Source organism: Pelecanus crispus, chromosome 17, assembly GCF_030463565.1.
Source record: "Pelecanus crispus isolate bPelCri1 chromosome 17, bPelCri1.pri, whole genome shotgun sequence".
NCBI classification, from domain to species: Eukaryota; Metazoa; Chordata; class Aves; order Pelecaniformes; family Pelecanidae; genus Pelecanus; species Pelecanus crispus.
Window position 1 is genome coordinate 8,742,032 of NC_134659.1, and position 21,992 is coordinate 8,764,023.

A 21,992-nucleotide genomic window follows, 5' to 3' on the forward strand; every position below is an offset into this window, starting at 1 on the left:
GACTAATGCGCACTTGAGAAGACAGGATGCCAACTCAAGGTGGTCCCGACCAAATGGAGTTGTGTGGAAGAGCCCCCGTCACCCTGCTGGTAGCGAAGGCAGGTGGAGGTAGCTGGCTGATCTGAAATTACTGGCACTAGATCCACCAATGCTGAGATACTTGCTTGAGCTTCTGGCCAGCTAATGGCATCACGGTCCTATGCACCAACGACTGTGCCAGCATTTACGTACTTGCTGCTGACTCGGCTGCTGTCCTCCTGGATGCCTCTCCTTTCCCCAAATCCAGTGCATAAAGAGTGCCTAAGGTGTGCTGGTGCATACTGGTTTGTCTTGCCCCACTCTGCTTCCAACCGTCAGCTATATGGCCAACTGATGTGCACAGGCTACTCAAATAGGTATTGCATGATCTTGGACTCTTGGACTTGGGTGGAGGAGCTGCTTCTCTGCAGCTTTAAGCAGAATCGGCTCTGGCCACTGCTGGTGGGAACCAGACCATCACAGCAAATCACGGTCTGAAGCCTGGGGGTATCGACTCTGTCATGCCTTTCAGCAAATGCCTAAAAGCCTTTGTTCCACTACACAGAGACGAAGAATCGCAGACACATTTTGTTTTTCAGCAGAGTGTTTTTCAGATCAAAGGCATGAGAACAGAATTTAGTTTTTCATCAGACAAGGTGAAAGAACCTGTTTGCAGTCTCTGTATAAAACAGTGGGACCAGAAAATGCACGGGTTCCATCTTGCTGCAGTGAGAGTGAACTGAGGAAGAGCCAAAGTTACTCCGCCCTTTACATCCTACAGGGCAGATATGCAAAAATATCAAACACTTATTGAAAAAACCCTACATAATATTCACAAACAACTGCAGGACAATCCACTCTAACATAACTCAAGCAACTATAATTACAGGAAAGAACTGAATTTGCAAAAGCTGATAGCTTTTGCAAAGCATTAATTACATCGATTTTATTTTTTAAAATTTCTTATCAGTTACTTTGTATGCAAAATGTGATTACCTTTAGCTGATCCAGCTGAAGCTTGTTAGCATTTTCACACACAATGAGCACATTCTGCAGATCTACGGATGCTTCAATATATTGAAGGCAGAGCTGTTCCAGTCGAGAGAGCTTGAAGTTTAAGGCCAGTTTGTATACATCCATAATAAGTAGCACATCCTGCACGTGACCTGAAATTGTAAGAGATAAAAATGCTGGAGAGCTCACAGAATAAAGAGAGAAACTTTTCTCAAAGTATTGAGACTATTGAGCATTCGGAATGGTAGAATGGGCAGTGACTGGAGTATTTTTATGGAGAAAAAAAAATCCATTGCTGGTTAGACAAAATCTGAACTGATACTAGAAAAGGAGTTTCGAAACTGAGGCCTGAAAGAGCTACCCCAAAAGACTTTTTGGACAAAGATTTTGTGACAATCTGGATCACAACTTTTTAAAACCCTCAGAAAGTGAAGTCTCTAAAAACACTGACAAGTTCCGAAGCTAGCAGCCCGATTTTCCAAAGTGCTCGGCTGCTACCAGCTCTGCTGAAGTCCTTGGGTTTTATGCAGTGCTAGCAACCAGCTCCCTGATTTTGACAGACCTTTATGAAGGCACTCTGTGCTGGTGCGTGTACGGATCTGAGGCTGGTCTGGAAGAGAGGGCTGAAGTAAGAGGGGCAGTGGGGACTCTTGTAGGCCACTGCAGCGGGGCTCCTGGGACACCAACTCAAGGAATAATCCTCCACAGCCTTTGCTTTCCTCACAGGAGATCTCTGGCCATCTGCTGTAACTACTTTTTGATAGAGAAAAGCCTCCTTGCGTGTCACGTGCTTTCCCTGTGTCTAATTGGGAAAATCCCATTTGATAAGCATGCCCAGTTCTACTAGCTCAGCCTCTGGATGGATCCCCAGGGTGCTGCCCTCTGAACTGAGAGGAGCAACTAGGAATACAAATGGTCAGGACAGGGCCATTGGCGGATCCCAGCAGGCAGGTAAGCACCCGGGAGAACATTTGATGGGCTGGGGGAGAAGGGTAGCAGGCTGCCTGGAAAGCCTGTAACAAAGGGGAGAGTTCCGTGTGATAATCCCTTCTGTGGTCTGATCCTGTCCTGCAATGAGCATGCCGAGGATCAGTGAGCCTGCTGAGAGCAGGATCTGGCAATGCTGGTAGACACCAAGGAGAAGGTTCCCTCATCCCCATTGATTAGGCTTGCTCTCAGACCTGCCACCTCACAGGGAAAGCCTTGAGACAACTGCATACAAATTATTATTTTCCTAAGAATTACCTTTTATAGAAAGGAAAGATCCTGGACTGAACTGAAGCAAAGCTTCCAGCATTAGGACAGACAAACCTCACTTTAAATGACTGTGCCACGTGGCTGCAGCTTCCCCAGCCCCGCCAGCTGGAGTTCGCCCTGGGGATCCAGCCCGACTCCCACAGCCCAACAGCGCTCATCGCTCAAACAAGGCCATGAGCTGGATTCGCTGTGTGGGAGCTGAGAGATCTCTGGCTGTCACCTCTCAGCCTCCAACTGTTTTTAACTTGGGGATCTTCAACGAGTGCATCGAATGGATTTTTCCTTTCATGAGGCATTCCTTTAGACTGGCATTTTGAAGAGATGATAAATACTGGCTTGCTCTGCCTTTCTGTGTGGGTTCCATTTGCAACAGATCAAAACAATACCAGAAAAAGGAAATAAGCCAACCCAGGATATATGGTCCTTCCAGGCAGGCTGCTGTAATGTTCAAAATACCACAAGATTTTTGTTTGGTTGGTTGGGTTTTTTTTTTTAACACCTTTTGGAAAGATAATAACCTGCTTTTCCTTGATGTTTGAAAAGAATTAGGAAAAACCAAAGCACTGTTAGCACTGTTAGCATGCTTTGATAGAAATCTGCTTTTTTTTTTTACTCTCAGGAAAGTAATTAAGTGCTTAGAGCAGGACTGATCATAAAATCATGGAATGCTTTGGGTTAGAAGGGACCTTTAGAGGCCATCCAGCCCAACCCCTGCAGTGAGCAGGGACAGCTTTAACCAGACCAGGGGGCTCACAGCCCCGTCCAACCTGGCCTGGGATGTTTCCAGGGATGGGGCCTCCACTGCCTCTCTGGGCAACCTGTGCCAGTGCTTCACCACCCTCATGGTAAAAAATTTCTTCCTTATATCCAGTCTAAGTCTATGCTTCTTTAGTTTAAATCCATTACTCCTTGTCCTGTCACAACAGGCCTTGCTAAAAAGATTGTCCCCATCCTTCCTGTAGGTCCCCTTCAAGTACTGAAAGGCCACAATGAGGTCTCCCCAGAGCCTTCTCTTCTCCAGGCTGAACAACCCCAACTCTCTCAGCCTGGCCTCGTAGGAGAGGTGCTCCAGCCCTTGGATCATTTTTGTGGCCTCCTCTGGACCCACTCCAACAGCTCCATGTCCTTCTTGTGCTGAGGGCTCCAGAGCTGGGCGCAGGGCTGCAGGTGAGGTCTCACCAGAGCGGAGCAGAGGGGCAGAATCATCTCCCTTGACCTGCTGGCCACGCTGCTGGGGATGCAGCCCAGGATTCGGTTGGCTTTCTGGGCTGCAAGCACACATTGCCGGCTCATGTCCAGCTTTTCATCCCCCAGTACCCCCAAGTCCTTCTCCGCAGGGCTGCTCTCCATCCCTTCATCCCCCAACCTGTACTGATGTCAGGGGTTGCCCCGTCCCAGGTGCAGGACCTTGCATTTGGCCTTGTTGAACCTCATGAGGTTCACAGAGGCCCACCTCTCCAGCTTGTCCAGGTCCTTTTGGATGACATCTCATCCTCCTGGTGTGTCAACCGCACCCCTCAGCTTGGTGTTGTCTGCAAGCTTGCTGAGGGTGCACTCGATCCCACTGTCTATGTCATTGATGAAGATGTTAAACAGCACTGGTCCCAGTATGGACCCCTGAGGGACTCCACTTGTCACCAGTCTCCATGTGGACATCGACCCATTGACCACGACCCTCTGGATGCCACCATCCAGCCAATTCCTTATCCACCGAACAGTCCACCCATCAAACCCATATCTCCCCAATTTAGAGAGAAGGATGTTGTGGGGGACTGTGTCGAACGCTTTACAGCAGCCCAGATAGATGACATCTGTTGCTTTTCCCTTGTCCACTGATGCAGTTACTCCTTCATAGAAAGCCACTAGGTTGCTCAGGCAGGACTTGCCCTTGGTGAAGCCGTGCTGGCTGTCTCGAGTCACCTCCCTGTCCTCCATGTGCTTGAGCACAGCTTCTAGGAGGATCTGCTCCATGATCTTCCCAGGCACAGAGGTGAGGCTGACAGGTCGGTAGTTCCCAGGGTCCTCCTTTCTTCCCTTTTTAAAAATGGGCACAATGTTTCCCTTCTTCCAGTCACCAGGGACTTCACCTGACTGCCATGACTTTTCAATATCATGGAGAGTGGCTTGGCAACTGCATCAGCCAATTCCCTCAGGACTCTGGGATGCATCTCATCAGGTCCCATAGACTTGTGTACATTCAGGTTCCTCAGGTGGTCTCAAACCTGATCTTCCCTTACAGTGGGAGGGGCTTTACCCCCCGGTCCCCATCTTGCGGTCCATTGACTCGGGAGGGGTGAGGAGAGAGGTTGCTGGTGAAGACTGAGGCAAAGAAGTTGTTGAGTACCTCCACTTTCCCCTTGTCTGTTGATACTAGGTCACCATTCTTGTTCATCGGGGGGGTACACTTTCTTTAACCTTCCTTTTCTGGTTGACATACCTGTAGAAGCCCTTCTTGTTATTCTTTACATCCCTTGCCAAATTCAGCTCCAGCTGCGCCTTGGCCTTCCTGACCCCCTCCCTACACAACCTGGCAGCTTCCCTGTACTCTTCCCAGGACACCCGTCCCTGCTTCCACTGCCTGTGCAGCTCCCTCTTGCTCTTTAGTTTGACCAGCAGGTCTCGACTCAGCCATGCTGGTCTCTTCCCTTCCTTGCCTGGTTTCTTACACCTGGGGACTGAGAGCTCTTGCGCTCTATGGAAGGTGTCCTTAAAGATCTGCCAGCTCTGTTCCGTTCCCCTGTCCCTGAGGACCGTCTCCCAGGGGGTCCTTCTGACTAACTCCTTGAAGAGCTGGAAGTTTGCTTTCCTAAAATTTAGGGTCCTGACTGTACTCCTTGCTTTTCCCATGTCCCTCAGGAGCGTGAACTCCACCAACGCGTGATCACTGCAGCCCAGGCTGCCTCCAGTCTTGACATCACCGATGAGCTCACTTGCATTGGTGACCATCAGGTCCAGTATCGCGTCCCCTCGGGTAGGGCTGTCTATTACCTGGCTTAGGAAGTTATCCTCAATGCATTCCAGGAATCTCTAGGATTGCCTACAGCTCACTGTGTTGCTTTTCCAGCAAACGTTGGAGCGGTTGAAGTCCCCCAGCAGCATGAGAGTCTGCAAGCGCGAGGCCTCCCGGAGCTGGAGGAAGAAGGCTTCGTCAGCAGGCTCCCCGTGATCAGGCGGCCCGTAGTAGGCACCAAGCACAAGGTTCCCTTCGTTGCCTCTGTCTCTGATTCTCACCCATAAACTTTCGACCTGCTCGTGGCTGTTCTTCAGGGACAGCTCTTCACAGTGTATCGATTTCTTTACATAGAGGGCAACACCTCTGCCCCTTCTTCCTCGCCTGTCCCTTCTGAACAGCCTGTAGCCATTGATAGCCACATTCCAGTTGTGGGATTTGTCCCACCAAGTTTCAGTTATGGCAATCAAGCCATAGCTTTCTAGCAGCACAGCAGCTTTGACTCCTCCTGGTATGTTCCCCCTCCCCCTTCACATCTAGTTTAAAGCCCTGTCAATGAGTCCCGCAAGCTCCTGAGCAAAGACCCTCTTTCCCCTTTGAGAAAGGTGGCTCCCATTTGATGCCAGCAAGCCTGGTGCCATGTAGGCCGTCCCACTGTCAAGAAACCCAAAGTTGTGGCGGTGGCACCAGCCACGGAGCCATGTATTAAGAGATTGGGTCCGCCTGTTCCTTCCAAGGTCACCTCCCACAACTGGAAGGAGTGAGGAAAAGATAACCTGTGCCCCAGATTCCCTCACTAACCATCCCAAGGCCCTGAAGTCTCTTTTAATCACCCTTGGGCTACGCACTGCAACTTCGTCACCACCCATGTGGAAGAGCAGTAATGAGTAGTAGTCTGAGGGCCATAACAGGGAAGTCTCCTGGTGATATCTCTGACCCAGGCTCCTGGGAGGCAACAGACATCCCTATGAGGAAGGTCCGTCTGGCATATTGGACCCTCTGTTCCCCTCAGAAGGGAGTCTCCTACAACTATGACCCTTCTTTTCTTCCTTGTGGAGGTGGCAGTAATATGGGGGGTAGGTCTTTGTGGTCCTGGCGACTCCTCTGGTGTAGATGGATTGACGCCCACATCATCCACTGATGGGTCCTCCACGTCTAGAGCTTCATACCTATTGTGCAGAGGCATCTGGGGAGTCATGGTGGGCAAGGAAAGGGTTCGCTTGCCGCCCCGATTGTGGACTTGTTTCCACTTGCTGCTTCCCTCTAAGACCCTGCCTATGTCCCGGTGGGGGGAGGATACTGGAACCCTTTGGTCACAGGCTTTCTCTGGAGGCTGTCCCTGGTCAGGTTTCTGGGAGCTCAGAGCGTGGTTCCTCCACCTGTCTATCTCCTGCTCAGACTCCCCAATGCTCCGTAGCCTGTCTACTTCCTCCCTCAGCTCTGCCACCAGGCCGAGTAGATAGTCCACCTGGTCACAGCGCACACGGCTCTTCCCTCCACTGCCATCATCATCTCCAAATGCTCAGTCCTGCTCTGTACCAAAATAAATGTTTGCTCCCAGTTGCTAGTATTTTTTTTAATCCTGCTGTCCTACCTTTTCGAGGGTATTTTATTTTATCCGTATACAGAAACTGCATGAGCACCTCGAAGGGTTGCGCCTCAGCCTCTCGGATGGGCACTTCCAGCAGCGGCTGCAGGCGGCACAACTTGACATTCCCACCAATCCCATCCTTCTGACCTGTCGCATGTCCCTCATCTTCAAGATCTTGCTTTGATTTCTGAGACAGAAAAAACACTCAAACATGGCAACAAGGCTGTGTCAGCTCACACACATTACTATCAAACCAAAGGAAAGATCCTTTTCATTTACTGCACAATCTTCCAAGACCCAAGATCTCATTATCTTCAACATAATAAGGAATTCATATGTCTCAGACTTATTGTTCCACATCCTGTGATAAACATGGATCAGAACAAACGTGAGCTCCTGCATGAAGCTCAAAAGCAGGACCTCAGAAAAAGGGATGAATTAATTCCACTGAGCTGACATTTCTGCCCTCAGCAGAAACAGCACCTCTCCTTGGAGAAGGAAGGTGTAGGAGCAGATTCCACAGACCCCTGCTTTGCAAAGTCAGAGCTCAAAGTGCTGCACAAAAGTATTTTAAGCCACTCTGTTACTTTCAAGTTTCACACTTGACAGCCTTTCCCTACAGCCTTTTCCAGTAAAGATGGAGGGCTGTGGGGTGGCAAAGCAATTAACTAAGGGGTAATGAGGCATCCGTATGTCTTACTGCAGGTTGTGTGCTACCACTTCCTCAAGAGCAATAAAGTGTTTGCTGCTGAAAACCTGTAAGTAGTTAAAATTAACAGATAACGAACCATAGGCACCAGACCTTCAACTCTGGAAAAAAATCAGGAAATACTAAGGTAAAGGGAACAGAGCCAGCCTCAAAACCTTAACGCTGCCTTCCCTCTAGTCTGTCTTATCTTGCAGGCCATCCCCCATGACAGACAGCTTTTACCCTCCCCAGAGGGAGGGGTATACACACCTCCCCAGGGGTATTCCACAAGATTAGAACTTAGACAGCTACGAGAGCTCCCAGGAACCGTACCACCAAATCCAGATAACTGGATTAACTGTGGCTCTTCTGTGTTACACTCCTCGCCTGGCCTGATATACATCCAGTAGCCTATGTTAATACTAATTATCCTCCTCATTTTACTTGCCCAAGAGCACCTTAGCATCAGATACTGCTCTGGTTCTACATATGTCACAGCAGATATTATCTTTTTCCTAACAACCTTATTTCCAAAATTGGGTAGAATAAGCATTACCTTGCCACAAGATTACTTTTCTAAAATACTCACTTGTTTCAACCTCTCCCTTGCCTGTATGATTTTCTTTTTCAGCCACTTGCAGCGAGCTGTAACAATTGCGGTGTGCCCTCGGACTCGTTCTTCCTTCTGTCAAAGCAAAGGAATAACATGTATTAAACTTTTATTCCCAAATCACATGGTGGTGGCAGATGGCAGAAGTCATAGAAACCTGGGCTGAACTCCAGGTTACTATACATTTAGTTTAAGTTAGAATCAAAGGCAACCTTGCATCTGCTCTGCACATCCATGTGAAATTCAACACCTATTTTCCCTAAAGCCTAATGGCAAACACCATTTGGAAAGAGCCTTCGTTACGTTCACTGACTAGAAGCTGTTGTGTAGGTTCAGTGTCACAGATATTGCTTCTTATTGTTGCATCTGATTTTCAGTTTAATTTTCTCTTTTCAAAACAACAGTGTGTTTGTTCTTCATAATCTACTTCAGCTGTTGTTGAGGATCTGTTATCTGATCTCTGCAAAGTCTTTTCTAACTCCCCCCCCCCCCCCCCCCCCCCCCCCAAAAGGAATGCAGGTAAGTTCAAATTTCTCAGTTTTTTCTTCAGAAAGCATGTTCTTTTTAAAATTTTATAATCGTTTTCATTATTAGAGAATCATTCCCCTGTGCTGCTTTTTCTTATTCTTTTTTATTTCACTAATTAAAACTGGCTCTTGGTACATGGATCTGCAAACCACTGACCTGCCTTTTCCAGGAGACAGCTGGGACCTTGGAGTGCAGAGGTCATTATTATCATTTTCATATTGCAACTATATAGAAGGTGCTCTGATAGATTCGGGTTATGTCTCAGTGATCCACAGATCTCAGTTTAAAAGTTTCTTCTCCTTTGCAGCTTTATAAATTTATCTGGATTAGCGGAACTTAACTAAACCAGACAGACATCATTTTCACCAGTGACACTGCTCTTAAAGCTTCATTCCCAGGTTTTCTGGCACAATCATCGTACAGTTTGCTTTTTCCCAGCAAACACGCTACACACGCAGTAACACCACCATTGGCACATTTTCAATAAATGCTACTCACCTCTCCCAAAACAAACTCCAAGTCACTGAACTGCCTGTTTTCCCACAGCCTTCCATAATCTTCATGTAGAGTGCATTTAGGGTAACAAGAAAACTAAAAAAAAATCCAAAACCCAAAGAAACACCAACAGAAGACAGAATTAATTATGGCTATATCCAAAAGCACTGTAGTTACACATGCTATCACTAGATTTTCTTATTAACTTGACCTCAGTGCAGTGCATGAAGTAGAAAATAACATCAAACCAAACACATGCAAGGGCTTCCTCTATGGTGAAGGCAATGAAGGTAACACAGATCAACACGCAAGAAACGTCTCTCATCACTACTTGCAGATTTTAGGATTTGGTGGCTCAGAGTCTCACCGACTCTCAGGACTTGTCTGAGGGTCCCACACAACAGAAATAAACTCGAGCATAGGGGGGATTTGACCTGGTGTGGGTATCTTGAAATTTAAAATTTCCATAGTTACTGGGGGCAGGGGTGGGAGTGCTGCATGCAAATAAAAATTCCGTACAAAACGCTCTGCTCCAAGAACACTGAACCTGACAGTACATGAAGAGGAACAGCCAATTTTCATAAAATCACAGAACACTTTGGGTTGGAAGGGACCTTTAGAGGCCATCCAGCCCAACCCCTGCAGTGACAGGGACAGCTTTAACCAGACCAGGGGGCTCACAGCCCCGTCCAGCCTGGCCTGGGATGTTTCCAGGGATGAGGCCTCCACCGCCTCTCTGGGCAACCCCTTCCAGTGCTTCACCACCCTCAATGTAAAACATTTCTTCCTTATATCCAATCTAAATCTATTCTTCTTTAGTTTAAATCCATTACTCCTTGTCCTGTCACAACAGGCCTTGCTAAAAAGATTGTCCCCATCCTTCCTATAGGCCCCCCTCAAGTACTGGAAGGCCACAATAAGGTCTCCCCGCAGCCTTCTCTTCTCCGGGCTGAACAACCCCAACTCTCTCAGCCTGGCCTCATAGGAGAGGCGCTCCAGAAATGATCGTAGGATCATTTTTGTGGCCTCCTCTGGACCCGCTCCAACAGGTCCGTGTCCTCCTTGTGCTGAGGGCTCCAGAGCTGGACGCAGGGCTGTAGGTGGGGTCTCACCAGAGCGGAGCAGAGGGGCAGAATCCCCTCCCTTGACCTGCTGGCCACGCTGCTGGGGATGCAGCCCAGGATTCGGTTGGCTTTCTGGGCTGCAAGCACACACTGTTTTCAGTTAAACATCCTGACAAATCCTGTCTGATACACTTTTCAATAATTTGTCAAAGTAAGTTGTGAAGATCTCTGTTAGGACTCTAGAAGACACTGGAGAGCTTGGCCTTACCAAAATGTCTGTCCAGATAACATATCTCAAAAGATTTTAAAGATATACATTAACCTTTGGCAGCTGAATCTGAAACGCAAAGGCTTCCTGCAGGAAGAATGCGAAACGAAAGTCATCAAGCTCATAGCGAGCCAAACCAGAAACTCCACCACGCCCAGAGACAGCCAGAAGGATTCACGCAGAATTGGTGTGGATGTTTGAGTACATTTATCAGTGAATTACCTGGAACCTGTACATTTCTCCACTTCTAATGTTATTGTCCACTGTGCCACCAAAGATGTACATAGCGTCTGAGATAACAGCTGCAGCGTGGAAGAGTCTCCCACTGGGTAACTAGGGAAAGAAGAGGACAAAATAGGTGAGGGAATAAATAAAAGCATCTGGGTTTTTTTTCTCCCAAGAAAATGGGCCTGCAACAGATCAACAGTGAGAAGGGAAAAATCAATGCTGTCTGAAGCGACACAAATGCTTGCATCCTAAGACTGACATTTATTATATTTTAGAATTGTTTCCTAGTGTATCTAGATCATACTTTCCAGTCACATTTAAAAACACCTATTCATTGCACTTTCTAATCAGAATGGTATGTACACAGGGCTCTACACATCAGGAGAGTTACAAAATGTATCGTTTACCAAACTCAGACTCAAAGCTAAGTTTTACTTAGAAAAATAAAACACACTTCTAGAAATAAAGATTCTGCAAATGTGATCACTATACAAACTCAGAGCTTATTCTGACCATTGTTGGGAACTTGAAAGGTAAATTATCATCTGTCCCAGCAGGATATTGAACTCCAGGCTTGTAAATGCAAGCCTTCCCCCCCGCTTGCTGGGGCTGAACCATCTGGCTAACGAGCCCTTCAGCAACGCCACATTCTGCACAGAAACCCAAAGCTGGAGATGTTTACAGAGCTGGCACCACGGAGTCAAGTCTCCTTTCACCATCATGCCAGGTCCACAGAAAATAAAGCCACCCCACACTGCATGAAGCCCCAGCTATTTACAGGACCGAGGGATCGCACCATCCCACGCAACACACACTGAAGCTTGGAACTGCAATATCGGACAATTTTTGAAGTGGGAAGGAGTCACTGCAAATCAAAGCAGCAGTGACCCTCCTGCACAGGACAGACCACATCAGAGAATCACAGAATCATAGAATCGTTTAGGTTGGAAAAGACCTTTAAGATCAGCCAGTCCAACCATTAACCTACACTACCAAGTCCACCATTAAACCAATTAAGGGGAGAGTCATAATTTCATGTTTCTTGGCTTGGTGGCTGGATTATTTTTTAATGAAAAGTAAAAACTAGGAATCACTAAGGTTGGAAAGGACCTCTAAGATCATCAGTCCAACCATCAACCCAACACCCCCATGCCTACTAAGCCATGGCCCAAAGTGCCACATCTACCCATTTTTCGAACACTTCCAGGGATGGGGACTCCACCACCTCTCTGGGCAGCCTGTTCCAATGCTTGATGTGAAGAAATTTTTCCTAATATCCAATCTAAACCTCCCCTGATGCAGCTGGAGCCCATTTCCTCTCATCCAATTGCTAGTTACTTGGGAGAAGAGACTGACACCCACCTCACTACAACCTCCTGTCAGATAGTTGTAGAGAGCGATCAGGTCTCCCCTCAGCCTCCTCTTCTCCAGGCTGAACACCCCCAGCTCCCTCAGCCGCTCCCCACCAGCCCTGTGCTCCAGACCCTTCCCCAGCTCCGCTGCCCTTCCCTGGACACGCTCCAGCACCTCAGTGTCCTTCTTGTACTGAGGGGCCCAAAACTGGACACAGCATTCCAGGTGCGGCCTCACCAGCGCCGAGTACAGGGGCACAATCACCTCCCTGCTCCTGCTGGCCACACCATTCCTCATACAAGTCAGGATGCTGTTGGCCTTCTTGGCCACCTGGGCACACTGCTGGCTCATGTTCAGCCGCTGTCAACCAGCACCCCCAGGTCCTTTTCAGCCAGGCAGCTTTCCAGCCACTCCTCCCCAAGCCTGTAGCGTTGCGTGGGGTTGTTGTGACCCAAGTGCAGGACCCGGCACTTGGCCTTGTTAAACCTCACACAGTTGGCCTCGGCCCATCGGTCCAGCCTGTCCAGGTCCCTCTGCAGGGCCATCCTACCCTCCAGCAGATCGACACTCCCACCCAGTTTGGTGTCACCTGCAAACTTACTGAGGCTGCTCTCAATCCCCTCATCCAGATCATTAATAAAGATATTAAACAAGGCTGGCCCCAAAACAGAGCCCTGGGGAACACCGCTCGTGACCGGCCGCCAACTGGATTTAACTCCATTCACCACTACTCTCTGGGCTCGGCCACCCAAACAGTTTTCTACCCAGTGAAGAGTACAGCTGCCCAGGCCACGAGCCGCCAGCTTCCTTAGGAGAATGCTGTGGGAGACTGTGCCAAAGTCCAGGTAGATGACATCCACAGCCTTTCCTTCATCCACCAGGCGGGTCACCAGGTGATAGAAGGAGATCAGGTTGGTCAAGCAGCACCTGCCTTTCATAAACCCATGCTGGCTGGGCCTGATCCCCTGGTTGACCTGCGCTTGCCTGTTGAGTTCACTCAATATGAACCGCTCCATAATCTTTCCCGGCACCGAGGTCAGGCTGACAGGCCTGTAGTTCCCTGGATCCTCTTTCCGGCCCTTCTTGTAGATGGGCGTCACATTGGCATTTCTACCCATTTCTTCTGCAGTTACACAAAAGGTATCTGATCAAATTAGTACATCTCACTGAGATTTCTCATATAAAGTCTTCAAGTGGTAATAGTAACTTCAATTTTTTTCTAGTTTGATCAGGCTTGTTTTGTGTCTTCCAGGCAGCAAATCTCATTAAATCTTTACCTACAAAATAAAAAGCCCTCTGGTATAAGAAATCTTCTCTTCTCGTACATATTTATAGACACCACTCAAGTAAACTCAGACATGAAACAAGCTTATGTTTATCTGGAGAGACATATTTTCCAGGAAACCATGCTGACTGGCATTTTTCATTACCACCGAATTATCCCTTTTACCACCGCACCACACAATGGTCTCATTTAGCTTGTTACTCACCAGACTTTCCATGACTTTTTCTTTTCTTCAGACTACAGGTTTTAAGGATACAATCCCCCATGCAGTAACTAGGACCTGGGGGATTTTTTCTCAGCTGTACAAACCAAAGATTTGGTCACCTTAAAATGCAAGTTCATCTGCACCAGTTTAACAAGCAAGCCAGATTCCTTTGGATAAACAAGATACCTTCTGTCTCTGGCATACTTCAAGGATACTTTATCAAAGAAACTTTAAACTTGGTGCTAATAAATACTGTGATGGGAACGTTACGGAATAATATTAATCTATTAGTACATTCCTTCTGGGCCCCTGTTCAATACCCTTCCAAAAGAAGATGAGATTACTGTCAAATATAGTCTATTTTATATGGCCTCTATTAATTCTTAGTAGTAATCTCATTAATTAAATAAGATGTACTGACTGAAAAATCAAACATATTATAGTAGTCTAAAAATACATCAGTGACCTTTATCAACTGGACCTCCAACCTCATCCCAAAGTATGAAGTTTGCTTGCCAAGACCTATTTCCACACTACTAGAGGGGCTGATATTAACTGTATCATAATATCTTTCTTACAACTGACTCTCCAACCAAAAAAAAAAAGAAATATTCTGTCAGAGATCAAATACAGGCCTCCTGGTTTATACTTATTCAGGTCACCTTCCCTGCCTTTTTTTTTTTTTTTTTTAAGTAAATAATACTTTAGCTTTGTTTTTAATTGAAATAATTCTCAATATTCTCTAGTAGTTGCTTTTAAAAAGCAGCCGTTGTATTTAACAACCACCTTTTTTTCAACCAAAAAAACTTACAGCATTTTCACAATTGGTGCCAGAAAGGAAACATGAATCATCTGAATATTTAACCAAGTAACACCACACTTGCTAGTCACATTATATTTAACTCAAATAATCTATAAGGAACGTTACAATGATGATTTTTAATTTGTACTGGTTGGTACCAGAGTGGTCAAGGAACCAGAGCTTTGCCACTTACTAGTAACTTAAGCAATCAAACCACCCTAACTTTTTAAATACATGTAAAGAAATGTAAAATATGAAAGAATAGCCCAGAAAAAGGAAGGCCATATACAGTTCAGCAAAACATTGTGCAGCTGAGGGTTTCAGGGTATTTGTTTTACTGAATCAGAATAGCAGAATTCAAGCCAGCACAAACCCGCAGATGGTGACAGCAACCCTGCCAAGCGGTGAGATACCAATGCCACCTTCAAGGAGAACACCACTCTGCCCTCCCACGACCAAGGCCTTGGCCAGAGAAAAAATCTGGCCCAGTGCAAACCAAGGGAGCTCAGTCCTCAAGAAGAAAATATACAGGGCAAAAAAAATAGAAGGTTAATAGAGCTCAGGAGCATAAACAGGTGGAGAGAGAGACATGCTGGGCATCATGTTCCTCACCCACCAATGCCAGATGCCAAAACCCTGCCCTGTCTTGAATTTTTTGTTGGGAGACCTCCCAAGATGCCAAATCCAGCTGCTGAATATGCTCAACCCAGGTATAGTTTATATGGAACAGATATGAAATAATATCCCTTGTAGTAGCGCACACAGTCAAATCTGATTTGATAAAAGTCTGAAGGTCAGATCACGCAAAGGTGGGACAAGAATAACAGTCAGTAACAGAGCAAACCTGTCTAAAACCTGAAAGGCCAGCATCAGGCACTACGGGGTTGCAGCCACTGGCCCACACGCACCAGTAAAAGACTGAAAGAGTACAGAAAACCTGATTTTCAACACACAATCACTCTACTACAAATAATTGTGCAGGTAGAAAAAAGTGCACCATGTTTCTTCCTGTTCAAGCTATTCCTAGTACTTGGGCTGAATCTTCCCTGCTGCAATTTAAGCATTAATCACATTAGCTCTTGTCCTACCCACCAGAAACTAGGATCTCCAGCTCTTTCAGCTTTTCAATGGAGACATACTTGCTGATTGCTCTTACAGCTTTCCTATGAATTCCCCCGACGGTCTGCATATTTGTACTCCATCCATCTGCACATGTAAAGGATTATTACTAGTTGCAGTTTATTAGAACTGACTTAGACAAGTCTATCACTTGTGAGTGACTCCCTGCTCACAACACTATCAGCCAGGGTTACAGTTAGGAACTCCTGTGTTCAGAGGAACAAAGTCAGTGTAGGGTGAATGTGAAACTAAGCCTTTGTTTTGCAATATAACACATTCATCCCAATTTCTGTCTTTTACAAGCACAGTCCAACCAACTGTGCCACATCCTGCTTGTGACATAGGAATGTGTTGGTCATCCTCATTTACAGTTGGCAAAGAGATTCAAAGACATTGTATTAATCTTCTGAGATCATAAAGAAAGACTACAGTAGACTAACAGCATGTGCACAGCCTGCAGGATATCTTTCAGCTGCCTAAAATTTTAAGGTTATTCTGGTACTTTCTGCATTCTAAGTCTGGCTGCTAGGGCTCTGAATCTGATATGGAGAAGTGCAGATTTCTGCTTAAGAGCTGCCAGGTAATGAACACACACTTTATGCTACGAATCTGTCAGTGGTTTCTTTGGACAGTTTTCCTCTGATGTCCTTTCACCCTCTTTTCTCCCACTGTTTCACCTTGTCAAGTTCCAAAGTCCTGCTGGTGGTAAGGCCGCTGTCCCTTTGCAGTCCCATGAAACTCCATTTAGACTTGGCCATGTTCTACATTGCTAGAAGTCTGCACTCTTTTCCTGCTGCTTATTGTTTCACTTGAAGCTGAAATCTTTCCAGTGTCATCCATGTTGGTTTATCTTTTGCTCCTTACCCAGTAGCTCCCAACCAGCTCACCACCCATCCCAAGACAAAGCTCCAGGCACTCCTTCACATGGAGCACAACCCCTTCTCCTCACCTTCCCAGCCTGTCTTTCTGGTCGTGTGAGCTATCTCACGATGTCCAACAGGGTCATAGCTCTGTAACTGTGCATGACCTTCTAATTTCTGCTGTCTCCTAAGCGACTTGTGTTTGTGTAGAGGTAGCTGAGATGGGCTGTTTGCACAAGGGGAGAGCAAGAGCTTTCCCAATCCTGTTGTCCACCAGACGCTTCCTCCCATGCCTTCACTTCTCTTCAGATGATGCTAACCTCTCCCTGATGTACCTTAGGGTAAATATTCCAGGTAACAAGGTGAGAACTGCACTCAGGATTATAGTGATAAACAGAGCCATTGCACCGTAGAGCCAGGCCTGTGTTAGGTATGCTTAACGATAAAGGCACACCAGCATACCTACCGGTAAAGTCCTCCTGGCCTAATAACAACTGCTACCTAAACCAGCACTGTGCAAACATAACTTGAATCTGGCAGGTGAGATAATCTGTGCAAAACCATACTTCTGATTTGCAATAACCGCAATTTCAGTAAGGGTTTCTGCTGGCACAACTCCAGATGGTCGCATACGAATCCCAAGGGCTATCGTCCTTCTCTCTCCTGGTGCATACAAGAATGCTAAAAATCACAGACTAAAATGCACTGCCAGTCTGCATGTATTTGTCAGCTCTAGATCCTATACTTACCTCTCAAGCAACATGATCTCCTTACTTTATTAGCAGTGCCTGACAAAAAGAATTTTAGATTCAATCCTGACACCTCTGGTGATCCGGGCTGGCACCTCCCTCCGAGATACACTGCCCTGTTTCATCTGTTAAAGTGTGTTCCCTATTTAACTTAATGAGATTTGCAATCTGAGGCTCTTTTCAAGCTGGAATCTTTGCTTTCGAAAGCAGATCTCATCAGTTGCCTTTGCTTCTCTTTCAGTACACCCTTCCACACTGCTGGCACGATTTGAGACATCATTTTCAAAATTCAAAGTATTTCAGAAGTCAGGGGTGGTTTTTTTTGCATTTCTTGTGCTCAAAACTCACTCCTTATCCTGTCTAGACAGCACAAATTGAGTTTGTCCTGAGATGCTCATCAGGGTTCTGATTTGACTTACAAACCTGTGCATTAGTGTTGCTTCTCCCTGTGCTAGAGCACCTAGCAATCATTCAAATAGTTGAGATTACAGCCCTGAGCATCATCTCTGGGGCTGATTCCACATACTTTAAAATAAACTTAGTTAAACCTGTGAAAACCCTTACATTAACTCATTGATTTAAATATTAACCTCACCAGGAATACATTTAGCTTCACTTGAAGTCCTTAATAAATTAAGTTGAATCAATGTAAAAGTAAAATTAAATCAAATTAATAGTTTCTACTCAGGGCTCAATACTAGTTTTCTATGTGCAATTTAGAACTCGCATGTGCAGAGTCAAGGCTTAAATGGTTCTTAGATTACAGTTTAAGCTGAAACGGCTCAAGATAAATTTCAAGGAGAGAAAAAAGGAGTGGAGGAGAAAAAGTATACGCAGGGCTGGAATTTATTTCTCTCTCCTGGAATAAATTTCATTTTCATTTTTGAAGTCCTTTTCACTTCCAAGGGTTTCATTTATTTACCTTTCAGGATGCTGTGGGTTTAACTGTTGTTATGCCGAAATCTAAACCAAATACATCCCAAGATTTTTTAAAACCACATTCTTCCGAGAGCAAGGACAGAACTTCTTCTGGGGCAGATACTCTCTCAGCCACTTCTGGATGGGACACCTGGTTACAAGATTTAAAAACAATAGCACGTAAAAGTATAGATGGAAGGCGTGAGAGACTGGACACGGAGCAGGAGTGCCCCTGTGGCTGAAGCTCCAAGATTGTGCCCATGTAGCCAAAACATTCAGAATCAGTCCAGAGAAAGCACCATGGTCTTGTTTGGGGCCATCACTGTGACTGAACAATTTAACAAATTAGTCGTGTAGTTTTCTTATGTTTTTTGCAATGACAGAGGTACACTGCAATTAAAATCTTAGGCATTAATCGCTTTTTGTCTGCCCCCTTCCTTCCACGGTTCTTCATGAGAAGCTGAGGGTTTTGTTTACTGCAAGTAGGAAGAATGCAGATCATGAACGTCGATGGCAAAGAGGCAGTATCTGTCAGCTGCTCGCACAGTCTGACACACACTTCCCACATTTTGGCTTGACGAAAAAACAGGGCAGATGGATCACCACAAAGAAACCACCTGTACTTTGTGTCAAAGCTGACTAACACGTTTGGAAGACGATGAAGTAAAACGTTTTCTACAGCTGATAGGTTACACCACGGCACGACGGGCAGCATGCACGGAGCTAACGCAGCCGCTGCTGCCCCGCCAGAGCACCATGTGCTCCTTGAGGGCCAAGCTTCAGCTGGCCCTCATCATAGTCCAGATGCAACTCTTCCGTACCTCTGTCAAGAGATCTGGGCCAGTTACAACAATGTGACTTTCTTGCAGTGAGATATATTCTCTTGGCTGTGAAGAACACATAAGCTATACTATTATCGCAGGCTGTGACTACTTGTGTTGTTTTCAGTGTTTATCTTTTCTCTCTTCATTTCTCAAAGCATTTCTAACATGTTTTCGGTGCTTTTTCAGACTGAAATTTCAACACTATGTGCAGCATTAGGAAATAGCTAAAATCAAATCCACTGCAGTTGTTTCAAGGCTCTTCTTCTCATTCTCGCAGCTTCTCAGAATCTTTCTTTCATATACAGAATTTATAATTGTGTAAATTTTAACCCTCCTCACCCTCATATATATGAATGAGCAGGTATGAAGGAAGCTGATCGTTGCACTGAACTCCAAGGTGCTCAGAAGATGTGCTCAGATCTCTTTCACAATCTAGGAACACTGAGGAGCCTCTATCCTCCAATACCACCAAGAACTCTAAGACAAAATGAAATAAAAAGACCTAGCGCCACCAACAAACAAACCTGGTGAACCGACACAAACTGAAAGGTAAAAAATATCTATTTTTCCTCTAACTGGAAGAAAATCATAAGCTCCAACAGGTCCAAATGAGATGTCACTACTGGTAGCTGTTTATACTCAAGAGATGCTATTACACTATCATACCAGGCAACAGCATAAAACTCTCAAACAGATGGGCAGACAGAGCTTTGGATATTTGTTAGGTTCAAGGAGGTTTAAGGATTTAAAATGTTTTCACATGCTGGGTGCAGAAAATCTATATGCTTTTCAGACAAAATTGGAACAGACTCATTTTAGAGTGAACTTCAAGACACAGAGCTCTGTACAAATGAACAAAGAAGGAGAAGGCAAATGCTGAAGGGCTTTATTATGCCTTTCCTTAGACAGTGATTCCTTTCAGATTATGGCAATGGACTCATCTATCCTAGCTGTAGGTACGTGAGAGTAAACAAAGTGCTGTTTATAATCCACAAAGCACCTACTACTTTTAAAAATCTGGCATGATACGAACCTAGGAACACAGCTTGGGCGAAGGCTTCCTTCACCTCTAAGGAGCAGCATCCAGCTAGGCCGTTCAACCGCACCTCCATCCCAAGAATGTTATGGACCAAATCCTCTGGAAGCTACTTCCACCACATAAAGGAGATGACTGGGAACAGTCAGCAAGGATTTAGCAAGGGCAAATTTTTCCTGACTAACCTGATCATCTCCTACAAAATGCTGAATGGCTTCACAGGTTAGAGCAGGGCACTGCATTCTCAGCAAGTCTGTGGTTGATACCAAATTGTCTGGAGCGGCTGAAATGCTGGAGGCTGCTATTCAAAAGGACTTACCTCGGCTGGAAAAATGGCCTCATGGGCACCTCATGAAGTTCAGCCATGGCAAGTGCAAAGTCCTGCCCCCAGGACAGAGCAATTCCTGTAACGATACAGGCTGGGGACTGGCTGTCTAGAAAGCAGCTCTTAAGATAAAAACCCGGAAATCCAAACAAAGCTGAACAGGAGGCAGCATCATTATCCCACAGTAAGGCCAACAGCATCCGCAGCTGTACCAGCAAGTGTGTTGCCAGCAGGTTGAGGGAAGGGATTTTTCCTCCTCTATTCAGCACTTGTAAGACCACATCTAAAGTATTCTGCCCAATTTTGGGCTCCCCAGTACAAGAAAGGCATTGACCTGCTGGAACAATTCCAGTGGAGGGCTACCAAGATGATCAGGACCTGGAGCACATGATGCATGAGAGAAGAAAAGGCAAAGGAGGTATCTTACAGCCTGCAAGTGCCCCCAGGAGGAGTGCAGAGAAGACAGAGCCACTCTTCCGAGAGGTGCCCACTGGAAAGACAGGAGGCAACAGACACAAGTTAGAGTATGGGAAATTCTGATTCAGTATGAAGGGAAGATATCCTTTGCCATGATAGTGGACACACACTGGAAGAGGAGCAAGGAGAGGCTGCTGGATCTCTATCCTTAGAGATACACAGGAATGGACTGGACAACACCCCGAGCAACCTGCCCTAACCAGACCCGCTCTGACCCTAGGTTAGACTCGAGACCTCTGGAGGTCCTTTCCAACCCACCTGCTTTTGTGACTCTAAGACTTCCTCCTATTCTTTACCATACTCCAGGTCTGGAAGCCCAGCTTAGCTTCTTCTATGACAGAAATTTAATTTATGTCTAAGATGGAAATTTAGCCTTTCCGCTTCCCCTCTTATTTTCCTGATTGTACCGACAAGAAGAGAGGGAATTAAAAATCTATCAGAGATACCTAGAAGGGACCTCATTAAAGGCTATTTCCATTCCTCTGCCCCAAGCAGCATCAACAATATCTATTTCATTCCTGAGAGAGGTTCATCTAGCCTGTTCTTAAAGACTTCCAGTGGTAGAGACTTCTCAAGACTTCTCATGAAATCTTCAACACCGCACTACTGTCAGCAAGTCGAAAACATTTTGTCTGCAACATATTTATTGAGACCATCGTAACTGCGTTGCCAACACAAATTCATCTATTATAGCTTAACAATGGTGTAAAGCAGAGGATCACCTCAGTAAGTACCACTTCCTCACACGAGGCAGTAAATACAGAAGAGGGACTGTCATGGACTGTGGTGGAGCATAGAAAGTTGAAGACCATGATGAAAAACCTACAACACAGGATAAATCACTAGATACAAAAGCAAAGTCATAAATATGAGTAAGCTTGTTGTGATATCAGCTCTTCTAGAGATTTTGCAGTTCTGGTTGTGGTAAGTAATAGGGGATGGGACAGTGGACATCATTTGATGTTCCGCTCTACACTGAAGATGAGATTTTTTCCATTTGACATTCACTAGAGAATACAGCATAGAAACAGGGAGGTTAATTCTTTAACAGTGACATTCAAACACGTGCTGTTATCACTGCAAAAGTCAGAATGTAAGACAATCCGTAACTTATTTACAGATTACTGTATTAATAGTAAACTCTTTCTTTTAAAGTAATTTTAATATATCAGTTGCAAATTTTAAAAGTAGTGTTAATGTATAATTCATCAGAGAGGATTTGGCACAGTTTAAAGAGCAAGTATTGCCAAATCCAATGAGTGTGTCTCAAAGGATCATATAGTGAAATCTAACAACAGATGACAAAAATCAAGTGACCAACCATTTGC

At 45.7% G+C, this 21,992-nt stretch overlaps 1 protein-coding gene across 1 annotated transcript in view; it reads right to left on the reverse strand.

Annotated features, from left to right (window-relative positions):
* LZTR1 (leucine zipper like post translational regulator 1) overlaps positions 1-21,992 on the reverse strand; it is a 43,030-nt gene that overhangs the window by 8,488 nt on the left and 12,550 nt on the right. Inside the window, 6 exon segments of the mRNA XM_075722262.1 lie at positions 1,015-1,184; positions 6,834-7,017; positions 8,108-8,203; positions 9,155-9,247; positions 10,706-10,816; positions 18,007-18,153. Of these exon segments, the coding sequence (XP_075578377.1) occupies positions 1,015-1,184; positions 6,834-7,017; positions 8,108-8,203; positions 9,155-9,247; positions 10,706-10,816; positions 18,007-18,153 (801 nt within the window).